The 22771-nt window shown below is 43.5% G+C and overlaps 2 protein-coding genes across 3 annotated transcripts; both read left to right on the forward strand.

Moving 5' to 3' along the window:
* Positions 1-1482: 1482 nt before the first annotated feature.
* ap1s1 (adaptor related protein complex 1 subunit sigma 1) lies at positions 1483-12650 on the forward strand. The gene is made up of 5 exons (XM_004080006.5): positions 1483-1726; positions 7023-7201; positions 10453-10561; positions 10645-10782; positions 11098-12650. The coding sequence occupies exons 1-5, from the start codon at positions 1724-1726 to the stop codon at positions 11143-11145; spliced, it is 477 nt and encodes a 158-aa protein (XP_004080054.1). The 5' UTR covers positions 1483-1723; the 3' UTR covers positions 11146-12650.
* A 2433-nt stretch (positions 12651-15083) lies between these two features.
* On the forward strand, positions 15084-22771 carry vgf (VGF nerve growth factor inducible). Of its 2 annotated transcripts, none has more exons than XM_020711767.3 (2): positions 15084-15403; positions 19109-22771. In XM_020711767.3, the coding sequence occupies exons 1-2, from the start codon at positions 15149-15151 to the stop codon at positions 21239-21241; spliced, it is 2388 nt and encodes a 795-aa protein (XP_020567426.1). In that variant the 5' UTR covers positions 15084-15148; the 3' UTR covers positions 21242-22771. The 2 variants fall into 2 exon arrangements, with proteins under 2 accessions (XP_020567426.1, XP_011486027.1); XM_011487725.4 differs by having other exon boundaries at positions 15112-15396.

Consider the following 22771-nt stretch of genomic DNA (forward strand, 5'->3'; position numbering starts at 1 on the left):
CTATAAAGCTTCATCAGTATTTTTGCTGTTTTCATATTTATTAAAGTTTTGTGAATTTGCACATTTGCAGCCTTTCTTTCCGTACATTTCCATACGTCTTTGTTGTGGTGCAGGTTTGCTCCAAAGCTACAGTCGCTGTTTTCAGGTTCAGGGGAGAACTAATGGAAGGATTATAAACAAGTACCGTTATTTAGATTTAAATCTGACTTTTTGCTTCTGCATACCTGGGACGAATAGATGAACTGTACAGGGTGAACCGCGCCTTTGCCTGATGTGTTTAAGCAAGCAACAACTTTTATTGAGAAGTCGATGTAAACACAAGTATAAGTGTGATTCAGGCTTCAAATCTTAAGCATTCATGTGATGCAACAGAAGTTTTCATGCCAGTTTTCGAGCTCCACGCATAAAACGCACGGCCATTAAAAGTAAAACCTACTGAACATTGACCAATCAGGTACTTGGATTTGGAAGAAATATTTGGATCCCGTCCCCCTTCATTCACAGAAGTGCCAATCGTTTGAACGTGGATCGTGGAGGAGAAATGAAAAAATGTGGTTCCGGCTGGAATTCTATGACGCCAAGTCTTTTATGTATCGGAATAGAGCTGTGAAAGAAAAAGTCGGAAGCGAGATTCATGAGATTTGCATCACTTTGGCATTTCACGCCAAGCCTCCTCTAACTGTGAGAACATGCGCTAGTATCGGGTAGCGACAGATCAGTGTGTACACCATGCGTTCAATAACCCGCGTTCAGCGTGTTCTTGTGATGCTCATGTGTAGTATGACAATGGCTGGGATAGGCTCCAGCAACCCTGTAACCTTAAAAAAAATAATTAAGCTGGTTAAGAAAATGAATGGATGGAGTTGCAGTGTCTGCATATTTATTATTTTAACTAAGGATGATATTTGAACTCTAGCAGCTGAGAGCAGCTTCAGTAAAAACATTTGAAAAGGCTAAAATGGAACAAGTGACTCCCCAACACTAAATGTTGGGGAGTCACTTGCAAACACTAAAGACCCACTCTGATGAAAATTGTGTTTTGGTGTCTTTAACACGTTCTTGTGGCATTTTTCTGATGATGAAGGACATATATGAAGAAATTTAAACTTAAAATGTGTTTATGAGGATTACTTTATTCAAGTCGTTGTGAATCAGGAGCAGATGAGATAATTCTCTTTGAAAAAGATTGCATTTGTGACATAGAAAATATGCTGGTGGGCCACCAGCTCCCTGCTCGTTCCTTCGTTCGTCCGTCCGTTAATTCGTCCGTTCCTTTATTCATTCAGTCATACATACATACATGCATATATGCATACATGCATTCATACAGTCATACACAAACACACACACAATGCATGCATAAATAAATACATTTTTTTATGGTTTGATTTTACTTTAAAATGTCATTTATTGTCTTACATTTATTTGACAATGTTTACATTTATTTATTTTCAAATATTTAAAAGTTTTTACTTAATGTCCTCAACGTCATAGACTAGCATACGCGGATGTGTAGTGCGCATGCTCGGTCTTAGGCGGAAGTGCTCGGCTACCCGGACCCGTTGCAGGGCTGCGGTTGAAACCGTCGGTCCGTATCGCGGCTCTGCAGCTGTTTTTCGGTCCGGTTCGAAGAGCTCAGACATGGACCTTTAGCGTCCGCCGTGTCTGCGTCGTTGCAGAGTTCGTCCGTGTGCCCGGAAGAGTGCTCCATAGCCGGCAGAGAATGGTAAGCGACCGCCGCCACTCTAGAGCCAGCTGTGCTAATGATGCTAGCAAAAGCAAGGTGTACTGTTCCAGGAAATGCTCACCTGCGCTCCGTTTACCTGCCTGAAGGCCAGGCCGCAGCCCGGGGGGCTGCTTCGACCGTCCTGATCCACACGTGCCTGGAAAAGTAGGACAGGTGTTGGTAGTTTGAGATCCACAGAGCTTTAGGGTGCAGATTTAGTCCAGCCAGGTGTAGCTGGCGGCGCAGAGCGTCGTCCCTCCCGGACATGATGAGGTGGCCAGGTGAGGTATACCACCTGGACCCATCATCAGGCGGGATATCACCTTTGAATTGTTGATCTTAAATCAAATAGAATTGGTGAGGGCTCTGCATCCATTAACTATGAAATAGTTTTTAATGGAGAAATTAATTAGTGTTGACTTTGATGACGTGTCATCATCTTTGCTTTCATTCTATAATACTTGAGTTACTTTTATATGACGGTTTGAACTCAGAGTTTAAACAAGAGAAAAGTGTGAAAAGGTTCATGTCTGTTGGAGAAATGTGTATAAAATGTGCAACGATGAGTTTTACGGCCTTAAACGTCTGTAATTATTTGTGGATTCGGCCTATTTTTTTTTTAACGTAACACCTACGATAAGTGAGGAAACGCTGTACACTTGGGCCATTCTGAGGCCTGTTGGTTTATTGGGCGCAAAGAATGTTTGTAAACTAGAAAGACATTGGCACAAACTCTTCACGCCAAGCATGGAGGTGAAGTGTGATGATATGGGCTGGTTTGTTGTTGAGTGAACACCAGATGTTGCAGCTTTGCAGCATCTGGCTCATGTGCTGCTCACCAGCAACACTCAAGGTGTGCAATCTTCTAGTCTTGTCTCCCTGCTGGGCACCATATAGTTGACATCCACTTGTGCACATGCTGGTGTGCCGCTGTTTTCGTGGGTTTTCGGTTACCCGTGAGCTGTGCTCCTGATAACACTGCAGTACTGAGGAAGAGGAAGCATGGGGAAATGAAAGCTTTTAGGGTTTTGTTTTTATATTTTTTTTATTTTAATCTGCCCATTTGAAAAATGAGACTATAGGAACAAAAGATGTGTCTGCAACAAGCACCGGGCTTCAATCCGGCTCAAAAGAATCGACTTCAATCTCCACCTTCAACAAATAAAAGATTGCTGCTTTTTCGACGCCTGTGGTCACATGAGCGTTTGGGTCACTGAAGTCCGAGATCATTGACAGGATCCCTCTGGTGACACGAGCACTGATAAATCTGGAGCTGTTCTACATAAATAAAAACCACGTTCAATCCTGATTTCTGTGAAGGACTCTTGTAAATACACTTTCTAAAAAAAGAGTCCGGTTGAATGTCTCCTCTCCTAAGGGCTTTAAAAATGAGTTAGACCTCATTCAGCTCTGAAAACCTCTGAGTGAAGCTGCCCGGTTCAGACGCTAAATTTAACTTCATTGTAGCTTCATATGTTATTTATAGAGCACATAACCCAGACTGAGGTGGCATTTCCTGCTGATTTCAGTGAAACCTTATGCAAATGAAGTCCTTAACAGGCACACTCTACATCAACTTAGCTCTATTTTATGAAACTTTGAAGTTCAAGCGAAAACCACATTAAGTAGGTCTTTTGAACCTTGATAGAAAATTTGATTTATCATGACAGTTCTGGGGCACCTGGGAGTTTTGTGGCGTGTGGTCATATTTTCAGGCTTTAAAGGAGTTCTTGAAACTCTCAAATGTCCTGGTTCTTCTCGTCTGTCTGACAGATTCACAGCTGATCTGTTCCTCCTTTTGGAAAATGTTGGGAGCAACCATTGAAGGTCTTTTATGGAAGCTTAGCATTTAGAATCACATGATTGTTATTTGCACTCAACTACGTTTCCTGTAAGTAGGGCTGCACGATATGAAGAAAAACTCGCGATATGCGATATTAGTAATTAATATTGCGATAACGATATAATTTGCGGTATTTAAACAATTAGCAAAACAACCAAAAATATTATTCCCATTCCATTACAACAGCTTAAAAATTATACTACAAATGACCCTTGTTGACGTAGGAGGCGAACATACAACATAATAGGGCGCCATCCGATTAGTTAACAACGTGAAGGGGTCCATCTGATTGGTCAAATGCAGAAAGGGATTCTTTCAATCCATTAAACACGTCAAGCTGCCATAAGATTGTTTGGCCACATCTAAGGTAACCATTTATTGCAAATTTGCTGTCTTTTGCGATATGCATATTGCACAGCTTGAAATTGCGATAACGATAAATTTGCGGTATATTGTGCAGGCCTACCTGTGAGCTTAAAATGCGTCGCTCAAAAACAAGAAAAGGTGTTCTGAACAGATGAGAATCATTCACGAAAAAGAATCGCTGCTACAGAATTGAGCGGCATGAAAGACTTGAAGATGGAGGACATGGATAAAAAAAAAATGCAATTTTGGAGTATTTCTTTATTCAAATCACTGTGAATCAGGAGCAGAAGAAAATATTCAGTTGGAATAAAAATGTATTTGTGAAGCAGAAAATACGCTGGACCGCCCACAGTCTTCCTGCTCCGCTCCATTCTGATGCATCCACTGTCAGAAACATAGATCCAAGAACGTCTTTGTTTTCCTGGTCTGAGCTGGAATCTGGATCTAAGATGTACGGCTGGAAAGCTCCAAGATTGCTCGCCATTTTTGTTTAGGCGGGGGGCATGATGGGGCTGAAAGCTAGCGGTATAGAGTGTTACCAAAAGGGATGATGGGAAAGGAAGGTAGGCGTACTCCACGCCAACACTCCTGCCCACAACTCAGAGGCAAATTTCTAATGAACTACTGCCGCTCTGCAGAAACTATGTCCCAGAAAATGACAGCGATTTTTATTTTATTTAATTTATTATGTCTAAAAACAGCATAATTATAACTAAAAGACCACTGGGAATGCTTTGACCAGATCCAAAGATGATCAGAGTGGAACTTTAAGATGTCCACTTGGACTACAGATGTTGGGCTACATGATATGAAGAAAAACCTGTGATTTGCAAAAGTAGTGATCAATATTGCGATGATGATATAACTTGCGATAAATGAACAAAAAGGAAAAAACAACAAAAACATTTCCATTTCACTGCAAAAGTTTAATTTAAATATGAGTCAAAACACCTTAAATTATTCTCCAAATGACCCTCGTCTAATTAGGAGGGAAACATTCAAAATAAAAGCTCCATCCGATTGGTCAACAACATGAAGGGCTCCATCTGATTGGCGAAATGGATAAAGAGATTTATTCAATTCATTAAATAGTTCAAGTTGCCATAAGATTGTTTTAGCACATTTAAGGTTTACCATTTTTTTTTGCGATTTTTGCTGACTTTTGCGATATGGATAATCACAGCTTGAAATCGTCCGGGGGGAATTTTTAATTTTTCGTGATTATATAATTATTATTCGCTATTTTACTTCATTTATTTTGGAGCCGGTTTAGCTCGTGCTGGTTCGCGGCGCCTTCCGTCCGTGAAACCAGGGTTCGACTCCGGGCTGCTCCCTGTTCCCTTCTCTACCCCTGTGCCGGTTCCAAGCCCGGTTTGAGAAGGTTGCGTCAGGAAGGGCATCCGGCGTAAAACATTGCCAAGTTTACCATGCGACTTGTTCGCTGTGGCGACCCCTGATTGGAGCAGCCGAAAGAAGAAGATTTTACTTCATTTATTTTATTTCCCAACTAATAACTCATCCGCAATGATCCAGTATAAACTGAGGGAAATGACTTTAAAAAAAAAAAAAAAAAAACATAACAAACAAAATGGGAAAGTAGTCCGCTCCTGCACTTGATTAGTCAAGCGGTGGACCGAGCGACCGTGTCTCTGAGCAGAGCAGACGGACTTTGTGTTTTTAGGGGAAGGGGTGATGCTTTGTTACGTGTGCGCCATGTGTGGGAGACTTAGGACTGCGATCTGTCCTGCAGCTCTAGGTGAACGAGCTACCGAACTCAGGAGAACCAGGTCTAAAAGTGTGTTTCCGGGCAGAGCTCGGACCGCCAACTCACACAGTGGCTTTGGAGCGGTGTGAGAGCTTTTCAAAGCAGAAATGTCGCTCAGTCCTTAGAAACCATTCAAACAATCACGTGGATTTGTTTCCAGTCGTGTCCCGACAAAATAAAGGCTGATGTTATTCCCAGATATTTACGTGCGGCCAAGATGCAGATTGTGGCGTTTCCCGCATGGATTTTTATTATGGTGTCGACTCGCAGCGTGGCGGGGGGCGTGGCATCACGATGGTGTCTCTCCATAGTGATGTCAGTCAGCCATCACGATGGACGATGGTATCGTACATCGGCACAACCCTAGATGACGATATAACTTGCGATACATGAACAAATAGCAAAACAACCAAAAGCATAATCTCCATTTGACTGAAGCTGTTCTAAAATAATAGTCAACGTAGCTTAAATTATACTCTAAATGGCTCTGGTCTACATAGGGGGCGAGCATCTTACATCAAAGGAGTCCATCCGATTGGTCAATTGCATAAAGGGATTTATTTGATTGGTTAAATACTTCAAGCTGCCATAAGATTGTTTCAGCACATTTCAGCTTAAATGGTTACCATTTAAAGTTTTATGGTCTTCATCTTTTGCGATACGCATCTGGTACAGCCTGATATTGCGATAACAATAAATTTTCTTTTTTCTTTTTTTGTGCACGCTTCCTCCAGCAACAATCTGTTCTTGCTGAGCGACGCTCGTAAGATGTGCATCAAGTTTTATTTTGAACATAATATTTCAATCAATCAGTCAAACTTTATTTATAAAGCACTTTTCCTATAAAAGCACAACACAAAGTGCTTTACATTCAAACAAAACAAAACAACATTTAAAAAAAAGCAGGACAATTAAAATGGAGCCCCCCTCCCCATACCTACAGACAACCCCCAGCCCCTGTCACACCTCCTAGCCCCTAACTTATCTTTGGTTTCTTCATTTGTGAAATCTCCATAAATTATCCCACTTATTGAATTTTTGTCGTCATTTATTTACCTGAATTTTTTCTTCTCTAGAATCTTTTTCTGCTTTTGTCACAATTTGTGTATGAGTTGATGGTGAAAGTTTTTTTTATCGAGCAGTCTACACGACTCTCAACAGTTTCCTGAAAGCTTTTATGTTCTAGAATACTGGATTTCTTGGATGATTCCTTTAACATGAATGTCAGCAGACTTTAGCGATGAATGTCCGATTTAGAGCAGTTCTAGAGTTGAATCAAAACTCCCGTCTAATGGCCGCCTGCGCTGTTGTTGTTGTTGCAGATGCGTTTCATGCTGCTGTTCAGCCGGCAGGGCAAGCTGCGGCTGCAGAAGTGGTACACTGCCACCGCCGAGCGGGACAAGAAGAAGATGGTGCGCGAGCTCATGCAGATCGTGCTGGCGCGCAAACCAAAGATGTGCAGTTTCCTGGAGTGGAAGGACCTCAAGATTGTCTACAAAAGGTGACACGGCCCTGGCTTTTGCACAAACCACACACCGAATGAGCCGACTGACTGTGTGTGGCTCTGGGTTGAGTTTGTGCCGCTGTGCTTGGGGAACAGCAGGACCTAAATGCGGTGACAAAAATGAGGCCCACTCTCGGTCTCCATTAGTCTCTGATCTCTCAGAGGTCACTGTGTGCTTCTCCTGATCTTCATCCGTGTCCTTCAACGGAGAAACCACACCGACTGCTGTTGAGCTGTGTTTTCACGCTGGACTGAAGCGGGTCTCGTTTTAGTCTTCATCCACAGCAAACCGATCAAAAGACAGGAACAGGTTAATTTCCTGTTGACCAACAACTGTTGACCAGTTTATTGCTCCAGAGTTATCATGTTGACAGAGAAGTGTTTGCACACACACATAAAAAACAAATACAGTATTTTCACGACCATAGGGCGCCCCGGATGTTAGGGCGCACCGGATGTTAGGGCGCGGTCTCAGTCACGGGGGATTTTTCCGTCTTTGACACATACAAAAGGCGCACCGGGTGTTAAGGCGCGGGCACGTTAACGCCCCGTTCAGAACCTCAGCGCTTCTAGAGTGGGTTAATAAAACATCCAGTCTCTGTTTTTTGTAGAGAAAATATTTTTATCTTGTTACTGTTCTCCCTAACTGATCACAAACTGAATGGTCGCTCACTTGCAGCGCTCCCTTCCTCCGTACAAGCGCTAAACACACAGCACACACACAGACGCTGCGTGTGCCGTCTCCTTTCTTCCTTTCTATGCGCTAGAAAACGGAGCTGCTTTCAGCACACACACACACACAGAACTGCGCCAGTCTGTCTCTGCATTTCTCCTCCTATGCGCTAGCGAAGGTAGCAGTTCAAAGCAGTGGGCCAGCTGCTTCTCTGCTCGCTCCTCCTGTACTGAAATGTTTGAGGGTTATGAGGTAAAAGGAGCATAGAAGGCTTTAAAATGTAGATAGTTGCACTGCAGTTAGGTTCCACTTGGCCTTTACGTCTCTCTCCCTCCCCCCTCCATCTTTTTCTACAACCCACAACTACACAAAAGGCGCACCGGCTCATAGGGCGCCCCCTGCTGGCGGAAGAAAATTTATGACTTTTGAGTGCGCCTTATAGTCGTGAAAATACGGTATTACTTTTGGTCCAGAAAGTAAAATGTCTTTTCTGATCAATTGTGGTCTTTCCCTTCATGTGTTCCATGAATTGAGCGTTGGAGTAAAATAGTTTTAAACGTTTTTTGTTGTTTATAAAACTTTAAGCTCAACAGGGGGGTATTCCAGAAAGCAGGTCATGCTAGCTCCCACGGTAAGTTTGAGGCTAAGGAAGTTGATAACCTCAGCTTTCGGTTCCAGAAATGGAGGTTTGTTTCAGGGTAGGTCAAGTTGCCATGGAAACTCATGCTCTGAACATAACCTGGTCTGGAGCAGGTTTAGTTGAAGCTTAGTTTGTTTTGAGAGAGGTGAAGCAGCATGGGGTGTCCATTTGAAGATGATTTAGTGGATGAAGAAGCTCAGATAATACTTTTTCCACCGTGAGAGGTTGATGAGACCACATATGGATGTTGGAAAATTCAACTTTTTCACTTTGATCCAACTTAATTTTTTGCTTCAGTTAAGATAAATCATTTTTTTGTTTAGTCAAACAGTTATTTTCCTTTCATTCAAATTCATTCAATTAAGTAGGTGTAACTTTGGTGTTAGATCAGCACCGCAAGGGATTGTGGGATACCATTCCCTTTGCCTGTCTGGACGGATTTGTATTTAAGTGTGGGTTTTTGACCAAATGTGTTTAGTTGTTTAGCTGTTTTACTGTGTTTTGCCGAGTTATTTTGGCCTACTATGCTTACGTCTCTGCACCATGAGTGAGAGTGAAGGAGAGGATGATGAGTTTATATAGCACCCCTACGGTCAGCAATGATAGTAATAGAAAATTCTTTAATCAATTTTTGCACTCCGTGCATTTTTTCCCCGTCCTTTTTATTGTTATAAAATGAGTATATCTGCTGGCTCAAACTTAGACATATGAGAGTTCAAGAATTTTAATTAATTAAGATGGAAAAAATATTAATTGAATTGGAGTAATATGACATTTAGTTAGATAAATACGTAAATTTGAGTTGGATAAACAATTATTGAGTTTTATAGAAGTAAGAAATTAGGTTGAATAAATTTAACTCAATTATTTGTTACCAATAGAAGTCATTCATTTAAGTTGGAAAAATTGGATAAGTTATGTGCGTCACGAGGAAAATGGAAATAAGATCAGAAACTTGTGCGTTTACTTTGTCTGTTCTTCTACTACAAGCAGAAACTCTTTCTTTTGATGATGATGCAGCCGTGTTACTTTTTTGATGGACGTATAATCTTAATACGCCGTCATTAAAACCTCAGACTCCGTCTCACTGAAATATAGCGCTTTCTTTTTTCTCCACACGTTTCCATGGTGACTCCGGAAATCGGCGATCTATTGAGAATGTCTTTATGTACCTGCTGTGCACGCCCATTAACCCAGGGTTACCGAGTCGGGCGTAATTACGCCAACTCATATCCGGTCTTTTGGAACCGACATACCCAGAGTAAGCGAGTTCAGGCGGATTTCAGCCAGAGTTCAGGGTTAAAGTCAGGCTAGTTTAAACATGCTTCCTGGAATACCCACCTGCTTTCACTATTTTTTGTTGTCCTCTATGGAGCAATATTTATGGCACCACATTGCAAACAAAGCTTTCTAAGTTGCAGATGAAAATATTAAATATCTGCATTCACATATTTTTTCTCTGCTTTTAAATTTATTTATCTTTGCTTTGAAATTTTGTCTGCTTTCAAAACCTTTTTTTTTTTTTTTTGCTTTTAAAAAATAATTTTGCACTTGCGAAACAAATGTTTTTGCATGCGTTGTGTCTCAACTCGCTTTTTCCCTATGTCTGATTTTGCTCACATATGTTTCAGTTTAGCGTGAAATAGCTGCCATTCCAGTCTGCTGATTGGTCACAATTTGTGTATCCAGTGGCTCTCCAGAGGCCCCCAGGGGCCCCCAAGGGCCCAGTGGAAAACAATAATAAAAAATCAGATTCTTTATTTTGTTAACCACAGATTCTATATATCTGAAGATCATCTGAATTTGGATGTTTGAGGTGACACTGATAGAAAAAGGATGTTTCATGTTGCAGAACCGGAGCAAGTCTGAAGGTTGAGGTCAGGGTCGTCTGGTCAGAGGTGATTCATGCGGTGCTTTTGTCTTTTATCCATGCAGGTACGCCAGCCTGTATTTCTGCTGTGCAATAGAGGAGCAGGACAACGAGCTGATCACCCTGGAGGTCATCCACCGCTTCGTGGAGCTCCTGGATAAATACTTCGGCAGCGTGAGTGATGGAGCTGCGGTCGGATCAGAAGCTGCAGGTCCGGGGTACTAATGGAGGCGCCGACGCCGTTTTTTTGTGCGCAGGTGTGTGAGCTGGACATCATCTTTAACTTTGAGAAGGCCTACTTCATCCTGGATGAGTTCCTGATGGGAGGGGAGATCCAGGACACGTCGAAGAAGAGCGTCCTCAAAGCCATTGAGCAAGCGGACCTGCTGCAGGAGGTAAGGACTCCTTCACCTGCTCCACCTCAGGGTTGGAGCTCCGTTGTGGAGCAGAGGTCATCTATCACCTGAGTTTCCTTCTCATTATCTGATGGGAAAGAGGCGCACTCTCTTGTTTTAAAAAGGATTTGTTGACCAGAAATGGAAGATATGTTGGTGTTTCTGCAGCTGCAGATCCATCCAAAGTTCTCCAGGAGCTTCCATTCTTCCATTTTTTTTCCCTTTCCGTCAGATTTGGTTTGGTTAAAAAAAAAAAGATTGAGAGCGCAAGTTCCAGGTTCAAATCCCCGTCACGTCATGTTTCTGTCTGTGCAGGAGGACGAATCCCCTCGCAGCGTTCTGGAGGAGATGGGCTTGGCGTAGTACACAACAGAGCTGTTGCCACAGCAACGAGGCGGAGGGCAGAGTGCCTGGAACTGAGCATGCTCGGACTTGTGCCGCTGGCTCTGGGCTCTGCTGCCCCACCTTTTGTCGTGGGGAAGATGCTCAGGCAGCAGATCCGCAGCCTTTTGTCGTGTTTGTGAGTGAGTGTGAGCCCAGCGTGGGGCTGTGGTTGTGTGTGGTTGTCACGGGGGGGGGGGAGTCCAGCTGAAGTCTCAGGTGTGAAGAATGTCCACCAGAGCAGGCCTCACCGCATCGGCTCTCCTTCACGTTTAGACTCTGGTCCTCAGTGAAGGACTGCAGCAACATTCCTGTCGACGTTCCCCTCTGGTCCCGTCAGACTACTGATGCCGGTCCAGCTGCTTCCCCGCTCTGTGTCGCCCCAGAAATGAAGAGCACCGCGGTCAACTACTGCCCCCTTCAGGCCTTACCAAGCACCCGCTTCTCACCCCAGCAGACGCGATGATTTAACCTGATCTTCACGAAGAAACACACACATTTAAGCCGTAAGAAATGATCATCAAAAATATCCTACGAAGAATGATGGGGTGGAGGAAACGGCTGTGGAAGCTCGGATGAGGGGACATAAATAAACACTCGTGGAGTGTCCTGATCCACTGCAGCTTTGTGCCACTTTTGCTTTTATTAAACCTTTTCCACAAAGCAAACAGAATTAGTCTTCATCAACAGTTTTCTGGACTTTTAAAAGCGTTTTTAAAGGTTTTATTTTTTATTTTCTAATTTCTTCCAGATAAATCTGTGATTAAACCACCAAGCAATGCATTGATTATTTACATCAAGAGAAGCTGCCTTAAATCTGGACGGTGAACCACAGCTCTTCTTGATGGACTTCCTCTTCATCTTTCACAGCAGAAAAACATCAGCCGTTTGAGTTAACAGTTAGAAACGTCTTGCAGACTTTAAAAGCTGACGCGGTCGTCGGATCGCATTTAAAAGTCATACGTGACGATAAAGGAACGCAGAAGTCCGCTGGCTCCTCAAAGCTGCAGCGACTGATTCAAAATGACTGTTTGTTTGTTTTAGGAATGATCCAACAGAAGGATCTGGATGTGAGTGACTGTTATCGATCTCTCAGCGGCTGAATGTGATTATGAATTCATTAAAAAACCTCTGATGCTTCCTCTGTTACATACATCCAGCACACTCCCCCCTACATCTCCTCTTCCTCTCTGGCAGAAGCTCATTCTTCATCCTTGGGGAGCAGAAAACCCTGTCTGACGTCTCCCTACGGGATGCGCAGATGCTGGTGGAGCATCAGGCAGGCTGGGGACACGCTGCTCAGCAGAGGCTCTGCCCCCTAACAGAATGAAGTGAGGGCGTGTGCATGGGGGTGTGTGTGCGTGTGCGCGTCTTTCAGCTTGTGTTGCTTTCAGGAATGTATGTACATATTTTCTAATCTGTCTTTCAAAGTGAGAACTCTTGTTTGTATGGAGAGCTGGTGACAATAAAGCTGTTTTTGATTGTGACACGGATCCGTCTGGTCGCTGAGCACAAAAAGCAACTAAGATGCTAATAATGTCTTAAAATGTCTTATCCTTAGAAAGTTTTAAAATGTTTGAGGCCCCCTAGTGGTGAGTTAAAGAACCTTTGAGCAGCTATGTCCCTCGGTTCTTGAAACCTAAAGGTGCATCCATATTCAAACTGTGTATTTTTGGCCTTTGATAGTGACAGCTTAAAACACTTCGAATCTCTATAGCTTTCCTTTGAAGGAATTGCCAATCTAGTTATGAATACGCAGAAAGTAGCCGAAACCCAAAAACGTATCGTTTTCTAGGACAGTTTCTGCAGAGCGGCAGTAGTTGTTTAGAAATTTGTCTCTGAGTTGTAGGCTGGAGCGTGGGTTTGTGCAAAAACCACGCCTCCCCCCCCCTTCCCTTTCTGGTTGCTGAGAGCTCTCTGTTTACACCCTCCTCTGCCAGCTTCCAGCTACAACTTACCGTTAGCGGTGCCACAAAAATGGCGAGCATTGTTGGATCTACTCAGCCGTACAGATTCAGATGCCAGGGCAGAAGAAGAAAACAAAGACGTTCAAGACAGCCAGTCGTCTGCAAGTGGATGCATCAGGATGCCCCCCTCCCCCAACGTATTTACCACATCACAAATGTGCTTTTTTTCAAACTGCATTTTTTTTATTCCTAATTTACAACAATTTGAAAAAAATAAATACATAGAATTAAAACTTTAAGCTTAAATTTCTTTGTGTCAGAAAAATACCACAAAAAAGCATGCAGAGCTGGTAGGCCAGTTTTTATTCTGACTTTGCAGGTAAAAAATAGCTTTAGGTGGAATTGACATAATTTGGGCGGGTTTTGGATCGGTTATGGAGCTATTAGTTCCTGGTTGAAGCGCGTTTCAAGCACATATACGCTGTTGGGTGTGTGCTTCACCTGTCATCACCTGCCGTCATAAAATGTAAAGCCTACTGATACTAAAATAAATATTCATTCACACTAACGTGTTCTAACTAGACATTTTTATTCCTTGTTCTCCCTTTCTTTATGAAAGGTCATGTATTTCACTTCAGAACTGACGTGAAGCTGTGCTGAAAAGACTGAATGAGGCCGAAAAACAACAGAGTTTATTGTAATAAATAATATATACAATAGAACATTTGTTTTATGAATGCATGTGTGGCATTATGGTTTCCCCTTGGAGGCCGCCAGCAGAAAACTAAAAACCAAAAGCACAGGACTCTCCGACATAGGAAACCAAGACGTATACGTTTTTGGGAGGATTTTTTACTGTCAGTGTTGTGGATAATTTTCTTTTATTACACAACTAGAAAGTAACAAATACTTTTTAATTTTAGATGACTTTTAGGCTGGAAAACCGTAGCTCAATCTGGCAACACAGAAATCAATTGATGATTCAAAGCAATTGGAAAAAAAAAGTGCTCAAATGAAGCAGAGTGAAAAGAGGAAAAGGCCAAAAGAAAGCAAGACATTTTTGCCTGACTTCCAAAAGTGCTGGAAGACGGAAAGACAAGAACAGGATCAGGAAAACTCTGTTTCTTTTGTCCTCTTTATTAGAACTTGACTAATTAACGAAAAGACAGCAAATCCTCATTTGTTCCTTCAAAATATTAACAAATTAGTGCATTTTATAAATGTACTATTTTTCCAAGTTAAAATAATATAATATAAGATGCATGTCTTTAACATTTAATTGTGACTTTAGTTTTTTAATTCTTATTAAAACTTTTGGATTCTTGACATTGATGTTGTCTGGACCAGTACGGCTGTTATTCAATGATTTACACTATGGGTAAGGATTAAAAAAAAAAAAAAAGGAGAAATCAATCCAACTCCTGCAGAGGGCCCCTTGTTATTGTTCACCTGGGGCCCCCAAACTGCTAAATTCGCCACTGAGTACACGTTAAAAACAGTGTTTTCATTGGAGTGGGTCTCTAATTTGTAAAAGGATTTACATCCAGCAGAATTCTGAGACATGTATTCAGTGCATAAAAATCACAAACCGCAAAGCTCAAATGAAAAAGTGATGTTTTTTTCAGGGATTTTTTTTCTGTAAAAAGTAAAGAAAATTAGTAGATCATTTCAAAAAGGGTTAGAAAAAATTAGCTTATATTTAATTAAAGATTAACTATGTTTTCTTAACGATTCAATCAATATTTCACAACAACATTCTTCATATTTTGCTGCAGGGTGTGTGAAAGCAGAATCATTTTGATGTGGGGCAGCGTTTTCCTACATGTTTCTGCTTCCATCACATTTGGCTTGACCATGTGGAGTCCTGGTGCAGCACGTGCATCATGCAGGCATGCAGAGGAGGGGATGTTCTGACATGGACAGATGATGCTGCAGCGGCCGCCATTAACGCCTGCTTCATTCAGCAGCTTCTGCCATCAGGGAGCAGAAGAAAAGGAGGAGGGTTGAAAGAGGTGGGCACCGGGAAAATCTTATGAATGAAACCGTGGGCAGTGACGTCAATGGGAACCGCTTGACGCATGCGTCACGTGGGTCTGGTGAGCGGGGGCACAGCCTGTGAGCCGCAGCCGCTGTCCAGAGTCCTGAAAACAGACGATCCCGAGAGGAGACCCCAAACGGAGGCAAACCACCACAGAAATTCCGCGAGGACGCACAAAAACGGCTTTCACGGAGGACTGAGGCGGGCCTCGAGGGACCGTGGGATTCCCAGCAGCGGACGTGACGAGGAGAGGACGCTGGAATCCCCGCAGCTCCCACGCATCTGCAGGTTTGAGGCACGAAAAGATTTTCCTAAAATGCTGCTGAGTGTCGGGAATTTTTCTCAAGACTAAAGAAGAGGCGCAACAGAAAAAGTTAGAAATGAGAGGAGAGCAAAGTTTTAGATTGAATGAAGTGCGGACGTGCAAAAGGAGCGCAAGAGATGCTCAACAGATGTGCAGCTTGCATGCAGTAGGTGCAGCAGATGCGCAGTTTGCCCACAGGAGATGTTTCTGGGCTGCAACAGATGTGCAGTTTGCATGCAAGAGGTGCAGAGGATGAAGTAGATGCGCAGTATGCATACAGGAGGTGCAAGAGATGCGCAATGTGCTTGCATGAGGTGCAACAGATGCCAAATTTGCATGCAAGAGGGGTGGCAGGGCAGCAGCAGATGCGCAGCTGACATGCAGGAGTTGCAACAGATGCCTAATGTGCACGCAGAAGGAGCAGCAGGGCTGCAGCAGATGCGCGTTTGCATGCGGGAGACGCAACAAATGCGCGTCTCCTGCTTGCATGATGGACGGATGTGCGCCTTGTCTGGGGTAGGTGCGCAGCAGATTCGCATCTTGTAAGCAGCTGTTGCAGCAGCTGTTGTAATGTGCATTTGTTGCTTAGTGTTTCAGGTGGGATGTGCAGTTGTGCTTCCCATGTGGTGTCACTTGTAGACTCCCTCGTCTGCCGTCTGCGCTGCTGTCCGCTTGTCTTTGACAGAGCCAAACGACTTTTTGCGCCTCCTCCTTCCTCCTCTTCATCTTCAGAGTTCTCAGGCTGCTCCTGTTTGAACGCTGAGGCGTGCTGGTGTGGGCAGTGAGGTGGCTCATCCTGGGGGCGTGCGCGCCTCTCCTGTTTTGCAGGTAGCGCGCGCTGCAGGGCAAATGCTCGCGTGCTGGTGTTTTGTGTCTCTCTCAGAGAGCCCGTGAGCGCGTGCAGCTCCGTGAGAGTCGATTCGTGACAACAGAGTGGAGAAAATTCAACTTTATGACTTTTTGACACAAACAACAACAGCAAACGTGAGGCATGCAGTCACAGAGCAGTTGGACAACTGCTGTGGCTTCCGCCTTTTCTCTTCAAACACGATTTCTTTTGAGTAAAACATGTGGTGCAAAGGCGGTCATATGGGTCATGCTCCTCTGCACCAAGCTGCAGCTTTATGTGGATTTCTGCGCAAATTCAACCTGGTGTCAACTCTGGGATGTGTGTGTTTCACATTAAAGACCCAGTCCGTTGAAATTGCATCTCTGGGTATTTCTTTATTCAAAGACAGGAGCAGATGAAAAAATGCTGCTGGGAAAAAAAATGTACTTATGACGTAAATACGCTGGGCGGGCAACTAACTTTCTGCTCCGCTCCATTCTGATGCATCCACTTAGCGCTAATATTGCTCAGCATTTCTGTTATACCACTAATGTAAGGTTGGGGTTAGTAGGGCCTGTAAGCTACAGAGACTATGTAAACATCAGCCTTTATTTTGTCTGGACACCTCTGGAAACACAAATTCATATGATGAGTTAGAGTTTCTCAGATCTGCATAGCAGCACTTCTGCCTTCGGCGATCCGGCTGCCGGTCCAAAGACAAAGCTTGTCCCAGGGAAAGTTTCAATGAAACGCGGTGCGTCCGAAGGAGGACCGCATATATATGCATATACAGTATATGTGTGTATGTATATATATATGTGTGTGTATATATAAGTATATATACATATATATGCATATTTATGTGTGTATATATATGTGTGTGTATATATATAGATGTACATCAGTGACGTGCAGTCAGGAGAGGCAGGTGAGGCTGTGCCTCACCTGTCATTATGGGAAGAAAAGAGAAAAAATAAATTCAATTATTATATTTAATCAGTAATTTGTGCTTTGCAGTCATTTTCCATTTAAATGTACCATTTTTGGGTGTTTTTTCTTTTCAAAATCGCTGAATTTCCGCATTTGCCATTCAGATAATAAGAAATGACGTGCGATGAGGCACCAGCCCGCTGAGCCTCACCTTGGATTGCGCAATACCTATGCAGTCAGACAGTACTGCTGTCTCTCTGTGTGTCGGTTCAATCACCTGTACTATATGAGCTGAGTTTACATAATTTAGCAGATGTATATGATGTACAGTGTTTGTTTTTATAAATAACTGTATGTGAGGGACGTGTTTCTTGTGCTGAGCGCTAAACGCCGGCAAAAAAGCCGCTGGGTGAGGCCAGACTTTCTCGTGCCTCATGTTAGGGGGCGCCGGTGAGCCCTAAGATTATGAACAGCCTGAATATAATACTAGAAGAAGTGATAGCAAGCGGCAAGTCATTTTCTTCAGAAGGAGCGGCGTATGGACTTTATTTACAAGTAAAGGTAAGACGATAATAACGTTTGTGCTTTTTTCTATGCTGCAGTTTGTATATGAAAAAAAAACATGTTGAAATGATATTTTAAACAAAACGTTAACTGTTGTCAATTAAATGGTGAATAAGTTACTCAGTTATTTATACTCATGGTTCATATGTTTGTAAATCTGAGTGATGACGTCAGTGCCTCACCAGCCATTAACCTCACCGCACGTCACTGATGTACATCTATATATATCTATATCTATATATATATATATATATATATATATAGATATATATATATAGATATATATATATAGATATATATAGATATAGATATATAGATATATAGATATATATATATACAACTAAACATAAATTAACTGATTCAATTGGTAACAAGTAGTTGATTTTTCGACTAAATTTATTCAACCTAATTTCTTATGTCTATCCGACTCAATAATTGTTTTTACAACTCAAATTTACATATTTGTCTTACTGAATGTCATATTACTTCAATTCAATTAAATGTATATCCATCTAAATTTATTGTACTTTTTGATCTCTCATATGTCATCTCTCACATAGTTTGAGGCTGCAGATATTCTTACTTTTCTATTGTTTACATGAATGTGGATTTGCAACATCTAACATTCATTCAGTAATCATGACTCTGACACTAACTTCAGTTCTTGCCAGATCTCCTAGCACTAGGGTTAATAAATAAACTCATCACCCTCTCCTTCCCTCTCACACATGGTGCATAAAGAATTAAACAAATCCGTCCAGACAGGCAAAGGGAATGATATCCCACAATCCCTTGCGCTGCCAATCTAACAGCAGCACCAAAGTTACACCTGCTTAATTGAATTAATTTGACTGAAAGTAAAATAAATGTCTGATAACTGCGTATTATTTTTAAGTTGACTGAACTCTAAAATTTATCTTAACTGAAGCAAATAATTAAGTTAGATCAATGTAAAAAACTTTATCTTTCCAACATCCATATGTGGTCTTATCATCCTCTCATGGTGGAAAAATTATTATCTGGGCTTCTTCATCCACTAAATCATCTTCAAATGGAAGCGCCATGCTGCTACACCTCTCTGGAAACAAACTAACCTTCAACTAAACCTGCTCCAGACCAGGTTATGTTCAGGGCATGAGTTGCTATGGCAACTTGATATACCCTGAAACATACCTCCATTTCTGGATCCGAAAGCTGAGGTTATCAACTTCCTTAGCCTCAAACTTACCGTGGGAGCTAGCATAACCTGCTTTCTGGAATACCACCCTGATGTGCTGTTGGGAATAAAAACAAAAACAAAACAAAAAAATCAGGCTGGATCATTGACTGTAAATGAGAAGTGGACTGAGTGTCTTTTGTCTTTTCTCCTCCAGATCTGGTTGTCTTCAGCACTCCTGACCATGACCAAGAACTATAAAGCCACAAGTGTCTTCACCCTTCTCATCCTTCTCGTATCCGTCTCATTTCCCCAACTGTCCACCTCCAACCCTCTAAGACGTAATGGAGACGGTGAAAACCTTCATGCTGATGCTCCATCTGGACTGGAAAACAGACATGAAGAGAGTGCATCATTTCACAAAGAAGAGGAGGGGGAGGAGGAGGAGCTCTTCAAAGATGTTGATCCCAGAAAATTAGCAGCAGTTTTACTGGAAGCGCTGAATCACTCACAAGCGGAGCGAGGCAGACCCGAAGAGGATGAGGTGAAGACTGAGAGGAGAGCTGTCAAAAAGCAGGAGGCAAACAAAGAGGGAGGAGACCGGAACAGAGATGGACGGGAGGAGCTGGAGATGCTGATTGCTTCACATGGGAAGGACAGGGGGATTGAGGAGGAAGAGGAGAGGAAGAGGGCTAAGGAAGAGGAGGAGAGGATGACAGAGCAGGTGAACAGTCACACCGTAAGCCAGACAATCCAGTTCCAAAAGCCAACAGGTTCAGAAACGGCATCAGGGATCGGGAATGGAGCCGCTTCCCAACCAGGATTAACCACCGGAGACCAAAACAATGATGAGGACGATGAGGAGGAGCAGCTCAACCCAGAGGAGCTCAAGAGTCTGGAGACCATGATGAAGGAGTTTCCTCGTTTGAACACCGTTACTGAAAGAGAGGTTGAAGCAGAGCGCCGGCAGACGCGCGCTTTCAGCAGCTACAATGACGTCATACCCAAACATAAAGGCAGCGATCTGGCCCTGACGAAGAAGAAGCTGAAGTGGCAGGAGGAGACGCAGAAGGCTCTGTACTTCCCAAAGTTTGACAGTGACAACTCCATCCAACAACTGGAGGACAAGACGTACGGTGGAATGGCTGCTCAGGCTCCACCAACAGAGGAACAAGAGGAAAAGGAAGATGAACCAGAGGAGGAAGAGGAGGAGGTACTGAGCCCAGAAGAAGAAGAAGCCCGAGCCAAGGTGGAACAAGAGGAGATGCTGAGGCAGGCAGCTGAGGCACAAAAAGCCAAGATGGAGGAAGAAAAGCTGGCGGACATCGCCTCAGACATGCTCCTGCGGTACATGGTCAAGCAAAACCACGGCAAGAAGAAGCACAGCTCTCCTGTGTCCAACGCCGCCGAGGACAAGAGGTCCAACGAGGAGCAGGAGGTGACCGAGGAGAACGACATCGACCCACAGACCATCGACAAGCTCATTGAAATTTCCAGTAAGCTGCACCTCCCAGCGGACGATGTTGTGGACATAATCACGGATGTTGAGAAGAAGAAAAAGAAGGACGCGCCCCAACAGCTGATGTCCTTCTGGCAGCGTCCTCCATCAACCCCGTCGTCATCATTTTTGGCTGGGTGGCAAGCTTCAAATCAAAACAGCCTTCCAGTTTCCAAGCAACCATCTCCAGCTGCCAATCTCCTCAAGACATGGTTCCAGGAGAAAAACAAACTCAGATCAGAGAAGTTTCAAAAGAAACTTTCCAAATCTCTGCAGGCCAGTCCAGGCTTTTGGTCTCAGCCTGCCAAGCCTCGCTTGGTCAAACAGAACCGCCGTCTCAACCCCTCTAAGTCTGCTTGGACCAACTATCCTGCTTACCCCTACGCTTACACCTCCTACTACCAGAGGAGCCCCTTCCTGGACTACTACCCCATCTATCTTCCTCCTGCCCCCAGACCCAAACCCCTGTACTACATCACCAAACCCCCTGCCGCTCTCAACAGCCTGTGGGGAGGTTCTGTGGACGCGTTCCCCCCTCGGAGGCATTATCAAAGCTGGGTGCAGCCTCAGCTGAGGAGGCCTCCTCCTGTACGCCTCCAGCACAAGTCCTACTACAACGGCTATCCTCCTCGATTCCCCCAACCGCTTCAGAGGGTCCGCGTCCCTGAAGAGCGGCCCTCTCTCCAAACAAGCTTGGTTTCCTCCCTGCAGAAGATGTTTGGTGACTCTGTCAAGGTGCCCACAGTGACACGAAACGATGAGGCTGGAAGAAAGGCAGACGGCAGCAGCCTTGATGATCTGGAGACGTACATTCAACAGATCCTCATGGAGAGACCTCAGCAGAAAGAGTGACTGACTGACTGACTGACAGAAGAAAAGGATGAAGAGAGATTCACAGGAGCAGAAAACTGACATTTTCATCTCTTCATGTTGGTATTTGTGGTTTGTTTGACATATGTGAGAAGTTTGCAGAGGTGTCTCAACCCAAACAATCTTTTTCTTTGGTCTGGATCATGTGAAGAAGAGCTAATGAAGGCCCACTTGGAACTGTTTGGCCGTTCATCAATGCCAGTCTGAAGCCTTGATGGGAGATTCTGATGCTTGGTGGCCTTCCTGGCAATCTGGACATGATAGTGTAAGGTCCTGACTGGGACCGCATGAAGAGTTGTGGCGGTCTTTGTTACATTGTGCCTGTGCTGTGGTCTCGATCCATCTGGTGCCCGTTAGTTTCTAACGAGGTTGGAAAAGTCGTTGCAAGTCTGGGTTCTCCATCCAGAACTGCCTGATCTCCAGAAGGCAGCGTGCAAACTGTCCATACACAACATGGAGGACATCACTGTGTAGTCTTTGTTAGAATTTACATTTGACTTACTAGGAGTCTACACTAAATTTAACTGACACTTATTTCCAGGGTCACTTCTTAAGCATTGGACACAACAGGCTTGTGACGTGCATTCAAGAATGCGCATTTAGCCAGCGGTGTTCACTCTGGACAAGCAGGGAGGGGCTTCTTCTTCTTCTACCACTGTTTACCAGAGCTTGTCCTTCCCCGTACAGTTGGAAGAGGCTTGGATTGAAATGTCAAAGCGGTGCAGATCTCGGCTCTTTCTTTCACCGCTCTATTACGATATATGAAAGACTTGGTGTCATAATACGCCAGCCGGACACAAATTGCAGTTATCAATTTCTCCTCCACGATCAGTTTTCTAACAGTTGGCACTTGTGTGAATTGAAAGGGGAGCCATCCATACCTCACCATCAAATCTAAGTCCAAATTTCAACTTGTTTAACTTTCAATGTTTGTTCAATGGACGCGCGTTTTGTGCGTAGAGCCTGAAAACGGTTGTAGAGACTTGCATAGTGATGCGCGAACGCGATTGTTTGAAGCCCAAAATGCATGTAGATGTAGACTTTTCATTGAAAGTGAACGCAACGCTCGCGGCCCGGGCCGCTGGGAACGTAGCTGTACGGTTGGAGGGAAATGTGGGGTCTGGGTCTCCCCTAACCTCACATTAACCATCACTCGTGTTTTTATTTTAACCCAGAATGAACCAACTGTTACGGAAGCTGCTCAACCCACTGGGTCGTCCAGAACTTCAACACTAGATGGCACGGTGTCCACAAGGACGGTAACCATGACGGATGGGAATCAAAATTCAAATCAAATCAAGCTTGAAGCACTTTAAAGTTAAAAACAAAAACTGACCAATAAAAAAATCAATAAGTAATATATATTAATCATTAGAAAGATAAAAACCCATCCCACCCTTTATTCTCCCCCTTCCCTCCATTAGCACACACAACCCATGACCACACACACAATGAATACTTGTAAAAGTAAATACTACAGTAAACTAACCATTTACCATCAAACCTATAAAA

Source organism: Oryzias latipes, chromosome 18 (genome assembly GCF_053564925.1).
Source record: "Oryzias latipes strain Hd-rR chromosome 18, Olatipes_Hd-rR_3.1".
NCBI classification, from domain to species: Eukaryota; Metazoa; Chordata; class Actinopteri; order Beloniformes; family Adrianichthyidae; genus Oryzias; species Oryzias latipes.